This window comes from Nomia melanderi, chromosome 8, assembly GCF_051020985.1.
Source record: "Nomia melanderi isolate GNS246 chromosome 8, iyNomMela1, whole genome shotgun sequence".
Taxonomy (NCBI): domain Eukaryota; kingdom Metazoa; phylum Arthropoda; class Insecta; order Hymenoptera; family Halictidae; genus Nomia; species Nomia melanderi.
Window position 1 is genome coordinate 11730838 of NC_135006.1, and position 10879 is coordinate 11741716.

Sequence of the window (10879 nt, forward strand, 5' to 3'; positions counted from 1 at the left end):
TGTGTAATATATATGTCTTTAGTAAAAAACAAATTTCGTAGAATCAATATAGAATATGCATACAATAAAGATAAAAGGAGGAAACACAAAATATATCAATTTTGAAAAAGCATAAGAACAGTGAGTAATTAAGCATCATAAGATGAGAAAAGATATTACTATTATATAAAATTTGTTTTTTACACATTCAGGTCTTTACATGAAAAAGAAGAATAAAATTTTGAGTAATGCCTCCAATATTCTTAAATGACAAAACTCTTATTATAAATGTTCAACAAGGTACTATACAATAAACTGTGTATACATAACACATTTTCAATCCCTCTGATCTTGACTAGTGAATTTCATTTGAAATTTAATATGTATTACACAGATATAATAAAAGTTTATACATTAACTATAAATTTTGTTTTAATAAAAGAATTTAAAGTATAATTGTATGATCTCGTGAATCATGTATGGTGATAGTGGTTGATAAAGAAAACTAGAGAATACTTAAGTACAGAAAAGCTTAAATGCATAAAGATATAATTCGCTGAAATCATAAATAATGTGAATTCATTGTAGAATATTTTTACAAAATTAAATGTGTTATGTACTATAGTAAAAGAGAAATTATGTCGTATCTTTCGTAAATGATATGTAGGACAATTATATGTAAACAATATTTAATAATTCTTGAAATCCAACAAGAAATGAACATAGTTTGATGAACAAAATTAAAGATGTGATCCCTTTCTTTTTACATTATGTTTATCAAACAATTTTTCCAATTGTTTAAAATGTTGAAAATTCTTTTTAATTCTATACTTCAATTGATTCAATTTGTAATGATATCAAATTTTTGTTTGAGGTATAGTTTGTGGTAGACCCAAGGGACGGTAATTTTTTTTATTACAAAAGTTGTATTTGAAAACTGTTATGAATTAGATAATAAATGTCTGTTACGTAGTTCTTCGTTCAGGTTTCTGTCCTTTAATAATAGTTGGCCGGCCTTTTATGTAACCTTTCCTGCGGCGTGGTGTCTGAAACATTAATATCCAACCCCCCACAACTTCAACTACGTTTCAAGGTCACGCAATGTGTTATCGTAAAAAAAATAAACCGATACGATTGAATTGCTAAAACACAAAACCTTGTATTCTTTACTTTGCCATAAGAACTAAAGAACTCACCTTTTTACTGACATATGAATTGGCATTACGTGCAACAACTCGTTTAGATATTGGAATACTAGGTCTATTAAACTCATTTGGTTTTTTCACCCTGAAAATTGTTTTGTTAATTTACTTATAATCAATAATATATAAATTCTCATCCTTATCATTAAACTATTACCTGTAAATCCTAACAAGCCAGTGTTCAGTGGTATAAGCTTCTTCCAAGTATGTTAATTGGAAATTTTTATTTCCTATTTCTGCATTACGTGTACGATCATAACCAAAAGGCGTCCGATAATCCATCTTAATTTCTCCGAAACGATAATAACTTAACTTGTACATTAATGAATTTAAAAGAGTAGGTGAACCTTCAGAATCCACACGGAACTCTCCCTTTTCAGAGAAATAATCACTTTCACGAATTTCCTGTGGATGTTCACCTTCAGCAATTCGTACCATCCAGAGGAACTTATTAACATCATCACCAGAATATCCAATCATGCCTCCAAAAATAACTAATACATAATCTACATCTAGAGAGGTCATAATTTCATAGGCAGCAGTTTCATTTGAGCTCATGGCTTTCCCAACCAGAGCTATGTGAGAATTATTCCAAGTATTATTGTCCACAAGTGTAGTTCTAAAGTAGTATATAAAAAAAAATTGTTGAGTTTTTTATTCTGTGAAGAGATAATTTTTTTCTGCAGACGTTTTTAAACAGTACCTGTTAGCCATTCCAGCAATTTGATAACCATAGTCCCACCAACTCATAACTCTGGCATCAATAGGTGTATTTTGTGCCAACCAATAGTAAGCTTCTCTGAAATCATCTAATATGGCTCTACCGCCATCATTACTGTATGTTGCCAAAACAATCGAAGGACTTGAATATGCATTACTTGTAATCCAAGTACAATGCAAAGTAAACATCATCATCAACATAAATGCACCAATGACAACTCCGTTTCGAAGATTAATGCCTAAACCATCGCCATTCCCTCTAGGTCGCTCATGTTTCATTCTACGAAGTTTACCAGCTTTGTCATACAGTGCTCTACCAGGGCTTCTCTCTCTTTCTTCCTCACTTTCTTCTTCGCTTGCATTGCTACTCCGATCATTTCTTTCACTGTCTTCCTCTTTGAAGAATAACTCAAGAAGGTCACTGAATGCAACACCAGCAAGCATACAAACAACAGGTGTTAATGTGAGCATAAGCCTCACCATTACTCCAGCAAAATAAACAGCACTTATGGCATATAAAATAACTGTGAAACAATGATAAGTATCAAAATCTATGCACAAAGAATAAAAATATCGCATTGTAAAAGCTTACCAAAAACACGTTCATCATTAATATGCTTAATACAGTACCAAAGGCCTACAGGAAATGTGGTAACAAGAATATGCAAATCGAAAAAGAAACTAAACCATGTTGTAGGTTGATGTTCAGACACAGATGCTATTATTGGAATATGTATTTTTGCATAACCAGTATCCCATAATGAATAAAATCTTCCACTCCAAGGTGCGATAATGCCAGCATAAGTCAAACAGATTAAAATCACAAGAAGAACACCAGCTGTGACTGCAACTACTCCTCCAAAGTACTTCATTTCAGATTTTGTAAGTACAGTTCTCAAATACCTATAGTAATTTTAAGAAAATGTTAACACAGCAAACTTTTCATATTAATGTTATGAATAAATTAACATACCTGAGAGTTGCTATAAATATTAATAAACCGAATACACCTCCTGCAGCCATATGTTCTGATGTTCTTATTGGTTGAAAACCAACAAATGGTATTTGCATACTTAAGAGAAGTCCCAGTATATAAAATGTGGTATAACTAGTGAATAGGCGATTACTAAATCGATTCATAACCAGCAGTGCGAAAACATGAAATGGTATTAAATTAATGATAAAAACATAACCGCCCCATGCTGATACCATATAGAAGTAGGACAAAGCAGTCATAGAAGCCCAGAAGATGGACCCAGTTTTGACTGATTTGACCCATAGATAATATGTGATTTGCAAAGCGAATATAGCTATGCCTTCATTGTCGTAACTTCCTGCCACGGATCTTGAAATGTAACCAGGTACAATTGCAATGAAGCATGCTGCAAATAAACCAGCTCCAACACTCCATATTTCCTTTGTTAATAAGTACGTAGAAATGGCAGTAAGGCCACTAAAAATTGGAGCTAGGAATACACAAATGTCTCTTATATGCACTGGGATATTTAAAGAATGTAATATGTAATGTATCGATCCAGAAGTGATCATTAACCCAGGATAAACAGTTCCACCCACAATACGACCCAACGGATACCAAGCTCTTTCATCGAACCAATTTAAGAAATTATAGAATCCATGTTGAACCATATACGCTGTTGCTCTATAGTTAAACCTATATTTAAAAAAAAATATATTTCAATTATTTCTGACATAATCATAATGTATTTCTATGTAATTTAAATGAAACTATTTTATTAAGATAATATTATATTTTCGTGATAAAACGGAGGAGCACTAAATGAAATTATCGTTAAATATACGAATCTTAATATGATAATGTACATACCAAGGATCAAATTCATGTATGATACTTTCAAAACGTATTACTGCAAATAGCCTAGAGGCAAATCCTGATATCCAAGCCAGTAGCAGAACAGTAAATGTAATGAGGGAACTAAGACCAGCGGCATTCGTTAACGTGGAGCTCTTCATTTGCTTGGAAGTCGTTTTCTTATCGGGAAACATATCTTTTCTATTATTTGTCGTGGACGATCTATTTGGCAACATATTTCCTTGAAATTTAGGAACGCAATGGAAAATATTTTCGTCAACTACTACCAGACATTTGCCAGAAACATATTTACGTGTGTTTCCATCCGGCACGTTGCAAATCAAGCGGTCCGCAACAAATTACCAAATCACTAAGCCTAGGCTAGGAGGCTAAGACACGTCAAACGCCGGCTACGTGTTAACTATGACTTCCACACTAACCAGTCGTTCCCACTCACATAAAAATTTGGACAGAAAAACGGTATGTTCAAATATGCGCTTAAGCGCATACTACGCTCAATACGAAATATCAAGGCACCGATTGGTTTCGTTAACGGAACATGAAACAGAAATAGTTTGCCTGCCAATAAGATTAATTTCACGTCAATGTAATTTCCAATCATTGACTATGATCTAGATAGAGACATATAGTCCAACCTAAATACAGAGTGAGCATCTTGAAAACGTCATATCCGGACAATTTGTTATTAGTTGAACGATTGCCATTTATAATGTCCTATGAAATTAATATTTTCCATTTACTTTATATTTCCGGAAGAAATTTATTTGCATTAATTTAAATCTATCAGATATAAATATGAAAGACATATAATATTTAAAAAGAACTAAAAACATTTTTTACATCGTTTCTTTATCACTATGTCAATACGATTAAAAAATTAAAACTGCATGTATATATACATATACTGATATAAACAGGACGACAGTAATGAAATATTTGAAATAACACGGATAATAATTTGTAATGTTTACTAGTAAGGAACGGCTTATAAAACGTACTGGTAAAAATACTATCGGTCGTTATGAATTTTTAAAGCTCTTAGCTACGGAATTTAAAACCACTAAATCTAAAGGTACTGTGTGTATGAAAAAAGGTTATACGATTTTTTTATAGTCAAAATTAATTTATTGGTTTCACAGAAGCAAAAGAACAAGTATTGGCAAATCTTGCTAATTTTGCTTATGATCCCATTAATTATGGATATATAAGACAACTTCAAATAATTGATTTATTCCTTTATACATTATCAGAAAGTAATGAAAAGTTGATACGTTTTGCAGCAGGAGGTATTTGTAATTTATGTGCTGGTAAGCATTTATTTGTTTGTTGGAAAACTAGTATTAATAAAGATAAATGATTAATAAAATGCTTTTTTCTAGATCCAATAAATAAGTTATATATTGTGCGTAATCAAGGCATTCAGTTATTGACATCCCTTCTTTCTTCACAAGACGAGGATATCTTACTTTCAGTAATTACTAGTTTGATATTTTTAAGTATACCAGAAGCAAAAGATCAGATAACCACTGACATAATTGATAAAGTATCAGAACTTGCTTCGAAACATGAAAATTATCGAGTAAAAAATTTGGCAACAGTGTTTTCGAATAATCACTTGGAAGCAACAACTGAAATTAAAAATAAATAAAATATATCCTTTATTAACATTTATATAATTAATTGCTAAAAGGACATTGTTCAATATAAATTGTAACAAACAAAATGAAGTTAACAAAGACATTTTCTAAATTTTTAAGAAGATATTGTACAGAAACTATTGGATTAGATAATTCAACGAATGGTTTGAAAAATATGAGAACTACAAATGAAATATCAGTTTTTAAAACAATTACAAATGAGGATATATTACACTTTGCTAAATTGACTGGTGATTACAATACAGTACATACTGGTTCTGCGAATAATCTTGTCCATGGTGCCCTTCTTAATGGCTTGGTATCAGGAGTAATTGGTTCAAAAATGCCAGGCCCAGGAACAATAGTAGTGCAACAAAATCTTAAATATCCAAAACCATGTTATGCAGGGGATAGAATAGAAATAAAGGTGCAAATTGTTTCTATGAGAAAAATTATTACATGTGAATATATTTGTATTGCAAATGAAGAAAAAATAGTCTTAAAAGGAAATGCAAAACTCATTAAAAAGTTATGAAATGCGAATATGAGGATGCTACATGACTTTGTGAAAAGACAGCAACTTTTCTTTTATTATATTTATTCATGTTTTGTAAACTATCTTATGAACCACATGATTGCAATACCACAATACAATATTGCTTATTAAGCGATTAAGATGTGACCCATTTTAACTGCTGATATAAGAACATTACATACCTTTAACAACAGCTGTAGCTACTGGTTAACTTTCATTTAGTACTAGCAAGAGCTTTATTCTGTTGGATTAATGTAAGTAAAATTATTTATGTAAAATGTATGAAATTAAACTGTTAGTACAAGCAAAGGAATATAATTGTAAATGTAAAATACATTAATGTTACAAGCAAATATTTTTTGCAGAATTTTTTTTAATATGTATTTCACATATTCACTATTACTTATTTGCCTTGGATCTGGACTTATAAACGGTCAAAAAATATTAAAAAGTTCAAACAACACTCTTCAAATGACAACTACTGAATCTCCTCTTGGATGTACTTGTGGAATTTTTTTAAACAGTCAGTTTAAAAAAGGCAGTAAAGAACAGCCTAATGGAAATCCTGTTCTGATGCATGATCAATCTGGAATATTTCCATGTACTCCAAGTGGAAGAAGACATTGCATAAATAAATGTTTAGACAGTGTAAGTTAACTATAGAAACATATATTTATTTTTTTATTCTGTGATTTCAAGAATTATAAAATCTTGTACAGATTGTGAAGTATCTTCCAAACAGTTCTACAATATTATGTAGCTCATTAGAACGTGATTGCCATAAAGAAAGAGTAAGTTTTATTGTGTTAAACTGCATAGATGAAATGCTTCCATATTGAAAAATAATTAATATAAATATGTTTCTATAATAGGCTTACTTATTTATTAAGAACTGTAAACAGGAGTGGATTAATACCAATTTTTCTGCTGGAAGAGAATACTGTTGCAAGAATGGAGCACCATACAAATGTCCAATATATTAAAACATCTGTAACAAATTTCCTGTAATTTTTTTTTTATTTTTTTATATATATATATTGATGAATGTAAAAGCCCTTTTATTTAATAAATATACTCTTCTTTCTCCTCAATATTTCTTCTTGAATGTCCCGCCTCTTATCTAAAAATAGCTTCAAGATCGTCACCTACACTCCACATAGAATCAAAGGAATCCCGGATAAATATCTGAAATCGTCATTCTATAATTAGACATTTAGATGTGAAATTCTCTTCCACTTTGTGCATTGAAAAATAGAAATATTTTCTTTCATTAACCATTACCAAGTTTAATAATTGACATGTGACATATGATTTTGATTTTTGATCGGTGCTAATGGGTCAAGTTCAAGCATAACCCTATTAACATTATAGATGACAATGTTAAATTTAAATGGATCAGTTAGCTTAATGTCATGCCTTGTAAACTTCATTTAACAATTACAATCAAGGTTTCAGAAACATTTTATTTTTACCAATATAAAACAATGAAAAAAAAGGTCACTGTTACTCTTTATTATTACTAAATAATATTAATAAAAGTGTGGTACTTTATAACAACGGAGCATGATCAAGTTCTATTCTGACAAATACTGAATGTTTAGTGCTGAATATATTGCTAATAAAGAATTGGCAGAAAATATGTGTGCACGACTTCTAGCCTGCCCTTTATGCTCTCAACCAGGATTCTTAACACTGGATGCACTACGAACAGGATTAATAAGCGTAGCAACTCGACCTCTTTCATGTCCAGTATGTAATGAAATATTACTTGGAATTGATAAATTGACTATACATTTATTCAGTCATACTATTAATGTACATAGCAATAATACAACAGAACCCATAAAACACCCTAATACTCTTATTAGCAATAATAATTCGTCAGTGGTACATAATTTACAAAACACAAGTTTTCATGATTGGAATGTATGCAAAGTACAAGCTGTAGATGTAAAATCTTCTAAGAATGTACAAACTACAGAGGATGAAATTTCAATCCTAAATTCAGGAGTTTGTATACAAGAAGAAAATTTGCCTATGAATACCACATCTCAAGTTGCATTTCTATCAAATTCAATTTGTAAAGGTGAAGACATAAATATAATTCACAAGATGCATGAGAATGATAAAATCACGCAAAAAATAAATAAAGATTCTCAACAAATAATTCATGAAACAATGAATGTAAATTATGCTACACAAAATTATACCACAAATAATATTAAACAGGTAAACATGGTACAAAATCGTATTCAAAGAGAACATGAAAATATACAAACTTTCAAGCAATGGACTGGAAATCAACATTGCGAACCCAAAACAGATGAAAATATAAGCACACTGAAAAGATCCAGAGCAGAAATTAAAGAGGCTTGTAATACAAATACATTTCCAGTTACAAGTACTACAACAATTTGTGCTAATGTGCTAGAAAAGTATAATAATGAAAAAAATGAGCAGGACAATTCATCTACCACATCTGATGGAAACCAAACTGAAATTCTAAAGAATGGAGAAATATTATCACAATTGAAACAAGTTAAACCATTGATTACAAAGGAAAAGACTGAACGTTGCAATATATGTGGCTTTCATTTTCCTGACTACAATATTTTGCTTTTACATAAACAATTAGTACATATGATGAATGAAAAAGATCTGAATGTCATTCCTGAAAGCTTTCTTAAGAGTTATTCATGTCATTTGTGTTCTAAAATATTTAAAATGCGTGGTAGTTTAATGGTTCATATGAGAGTAGCACATATGGGATATAATTTAGGTAATTTATCAATATTAAATGTGTATCATATGACATGGTACATATTAACAAAACATATTTTTAGGTTCTTTAGCTAAAGGTGGACAAGTAGAACTAATATTTAATGAAAATAAATATAACTGTCCAACATGTGGAAAAACATTTAAAAAGGTAAATAGATCTTTGTAAACAATTTTTCAAAGATAAAAATGGATTTATTATTTCAGGAGCAACATGTAATACAGCATTTAAAAACTCATGAAGCAAAACAATGGGAATGTGATGTATGTAGCAAAATGTTTACAACAAAATATTTCTTAAAAAAACATAAACGACTGCATTCGGGAGAAATGCCTTACAAATGTAATATATGTAATAAGACATTTACTTTCCAACAATCATATCACAAGCACAGATTATATCATAAGGATGATAAACCTCATACCTGTACAACCTGCGGCAGGTCATTTAAAGAACTATCTACTTTACATAATCATGAAAGAATTCATACCGGAGAAAAACCTTTTGCATGCGAAACTTGTGGTATGTGACTTTTTTAAAAAGATTTCCTTTACTAAGTGCTACGAGTTGTCTTGAAATAAAGCATGTTTTGTTTTCAGTTATTACTAACAATTTAACATGGATTGTTCTGTATCTACAATGTACGTGTAATAAAGTTTTGTCACCACTACTACTATAGATGCAGCTTATATGTGAAAGCTAAAATTAATAATAATACGAACATGAAAAAAAATCAGAAGATTTGAATGTTGTGTAATATTCATTTTACAACCACAGATTACAATTTTATCTAATGCTAAAAATTATAATTCTTTATCCCTTTTAGGAAAGTGCTTCAGACAACGTGTTTCATATTTAGTTCATCGTAGAATTCACACTGGTGTTATGCCTTACAAATGTACAATATGTGGCAAAAGTTTCAGATACAAGGTACATTGTAATTATAATTGTTAAGTACTTTATAATTTAACTAACTATTTATTGTTACAGGTAAGTCAAAGAACTCATAAATGTCCAGCACAAAATATGGGAAGTATGCAACAGACAAACGATATTGATCTACAATCAGTGCAATTATCAAATGTACAAGCTTTGAGTACTAATTCGTGTAAGACCCAAAATGGTCATACTGAAGAGAGTCAAGCAATTTTAAATGTTATAAATAATGAAGAGAATAAATATGTCTTGATAATAAACACTCAGGGTCAACATCTTTTAACAAAAGAATCAAACATTGGTAATACACAAGTAATACAAGAGAAGGAGCAAAAATTAGATGAATGTACTACAAATGATAAAAGTGAAGACACAAAAAGCATATGGAAGACTGACATTCCTGATAATTCTATATTCAAAGAATCACATGAAACATCTAAAAAATTATATTCTAAATCTGAAAAACCCCTTCAAGAGGATACAACTGATTTCTTTTCAATGATAATATCGCCGCTTGAGAACGGACTGTCTTCTCCTACAGCTGAAATGGAACATTTACGACTATCATCACCAGCGCAAAAAGAAGACAGTTTGAAAGTCTATAGCAGTTTTGGAGGCACAACACATAAAATAAATATAAATAATGCAAGTATAGAACAAAACTTTAATAGCGAAGACAATGTAGCAAATACTTTACAGACTATAAATGAAGAATCTTTAAAACAACTACTGTATGGCATCAATGAAAAATAATTACAAAAAGAATTACGAACGATCAAAGAGAAAATAAACTATTAGCTTTCATGGTTTTAAATAAATAGAAATAATTTCAAAAAATCATGTTACCTCAAATAGTAATTACAAATGTTTTCAACATATAAAGCGTGTGATTATTTATTTAAAAAATAAACAGATCAAGTATAGTTTGAATTTGTAAATATGACAGATAATCGTACCTACTCAACATTTTGGATTAACACTTTCGTTTCAATCTCACGAGCTTTCATTCTGATACAATATTTAAACAAATTTAAGTAAAATTACTTTCGATTATGTCGGATTAATTTTCTAAATAAAAATAAATATTATTTCGTATATTTCACTCGACTCTTCCTTTGAATCGCGATCCTAATGTTTATTTACGTGAAACCACCTTGTTCTGCAATCCGCCTTTTTATGAAATAAAGCCATAACATTATTTTCGTCGCTGATTGGTCGATAATAAGCGAATAGAAACCG

At 30.2% G+C, this 10879-nt stretch overlaps 4 protein-coding genes across 8 annotated transcripts; 3 read left to right on the top strand and 1 right to left on the bottom strand.

The window, feature by feature from the left end:
- Positions 1-541: 541 nt before the first annotated feature.
- Positions 542-4343, bottom strand: Stt3B (catalytic subunit 3B of the oligosaccharyltransferase complex). 5 transcript variants are annotated; one of them, XM_031977731.2, is made up of 8 exons: positions 4046-4343; positions 3748-3954; positions 2875-3573; positions 2494-2804; positions 1885-2425; positions 1339-1800; positions 1176-1266; positions 542-1025 (listed from the first exon to the last, which is right to left on the bottom strand). In XM_031977731.2, the coding sequence occupies exons 2-8, from the start codon at positions 3924-3926 to the stop codon at positions 945-947; spliced, it is 2364 nt and encodes a 787-aa protein (XP_031833591.1). In that variant the 5' UTR covers positions 3927-3954; positions 4046-4343; the 3' UTR covers positions 542-944. The 5 variants fall into 5 exon arrangements, with proteins under 5 accessions (XP_031833591.1, XP_076225807.1, XP_031833590.1 ...); XM_076369692.1 differs by having other exon boundaries at positions 3748-3973; XM_031977730.2 differs by having other exon boundaries at positions 3748-4343.
- A 64-nt stretch (positions 4344-4407) lies between these two features.
- LOC116427422 (uncharacterized) lies at positions 4408-5925 on the top strand. The gene is made up of 4 exons (XM_076370019.1): positions 4408-4825; positions 4893-5060; positions 5133-5389; positions 5461-5925. Exons 1-4 carry the CDS (start codon positions 4717-4719, stop codon positions 5923-5925), a joined length of 999 nt encoding a protein of 332 aa, XP_076226134.1. The 5' UTR covers positions 4408-4716.
- Positions 5926-6033: 108 nt separating this feature from the next.
- On the top strand, positions 6034-7016 carry LOC143174767 (follicle cell protein 3C-1-like). Its single transcript, XM_076369701.1, has 4 exons — positions 6034-6179; positions 6291-6573; positions 6645-6716; positions 6798-7016. The coding sequence occupies exons 2-4, from the start codon at positions 6304-6306 to the stop codon at positions 6906-6908; spliced, it is 453 nt and encodes a 150-aa protein (XP_076225816.1). The 5' UTR covers positions 6034-6179; positions 6291-6303; the 3' UTR covers positions 6909-7016.
- A 56-nt stretch (positions 7017-7072) lies between these two features.
- LOC116427416 (uncharacterized) lies at positions 7073-10563 on the top strand. The gene is made up of 5 exons (XM_031977734.2): positions 7073-8704; positions 8769-8854; positions 8911-9226; positions 9531-9634; positions 9695-10563. The coding sequence occupies exons 1-5, from the start codon at positions 7519-7521 to the stop codon at positions 10391-10393; spliced, it is 2391 nt and encodes a 796-aa protein (XP_031833594.1). The 5' UTR covers positions 7073-7518; the 3' UTR covers positions 10394-10563.
- The last annotated feature ends 316 nt before the right edge of the window (positions 10564-10879 follow it).

Coding starts and splice junctions, on each gene's coding strand:
- Stt3B (XM_076369692.1), bottom strand. CDS start 3,968: ATGTTGCCAAATAGATCGTCCACGACAAATAATAGAAAAGATATGTTT. Junction 2,805..2,874: donor ATATTTATAGCAACTCTCAG/GTATGTTAATTT, acceptor AAATTACTATAG/GTATTTGAGAACTGTACTTA. Junction 1,026..1,175: donor ATTCATATGTCAGTAAAAAG/GTGAGTTCTTTA, acceptor TTAATGTTTCAG/ACACCACGCCGCAGGAAAGG.
- LOC116427422 (XM_076370019.1), top strand. CDS start 4,717: ATGTTTACTAGTAAGGAACGGCTTATAAAACGTACTGGTAAAAATACT. Junction 5,061..5,132: donor TATTTGTAATTTATGTGCTG/GTAAGCATTTAT, acceptor GCTTTTTTCTAG/ATCCAATAAATAAGTTATAT. Junction 5,390..5,460: donor TGGAAGCAACAACTGAAATT/AAAAATAAATAA, acceptor TGTTCAATATAA/ATTGTAACAAACAAAATGAA.
- LOC143174767 (XM_076369701.1), top strand. CDS start 6,304: ATGTATTTCACATATTCACTATTACTTATTTGCCTTGGATCTGGACTT. Junction 6,574..6,644: donor TAAATAAATGTTTAGACAGT/GTAAGTTAACTA, acceptor AATCTTGTACAG/ATTGTGAAGTATCTTCCAAA. Junction 6,717..6,797: donor GTGATTGCCATAAAGAAAGA/GTAAGTTTTATT, acceptor TTTCTATAATAG/GCTTACTTATTTATTAAGAA.
- LOC116427416 (XM_031977734.2), top strand. CDS start 7,519: ATGTTTAGTGCTGAATATATTGCTAATAAAGAATTGGCAGAAAATATG. Junction 8,855..8,910: donor GTGGAAAAACATTTAAAAAG/GTAAATAGATCT, acceptor TTATTATTTCAG/GAGCAACATGTAATACAGCA. Junction 9,635..9,694: donor GCAAAAGTTTCAGATACAAG/GTACATTGTAAT, acceptor TTATTGTTACAG/GTAAGTCAAAGAACTCATAA.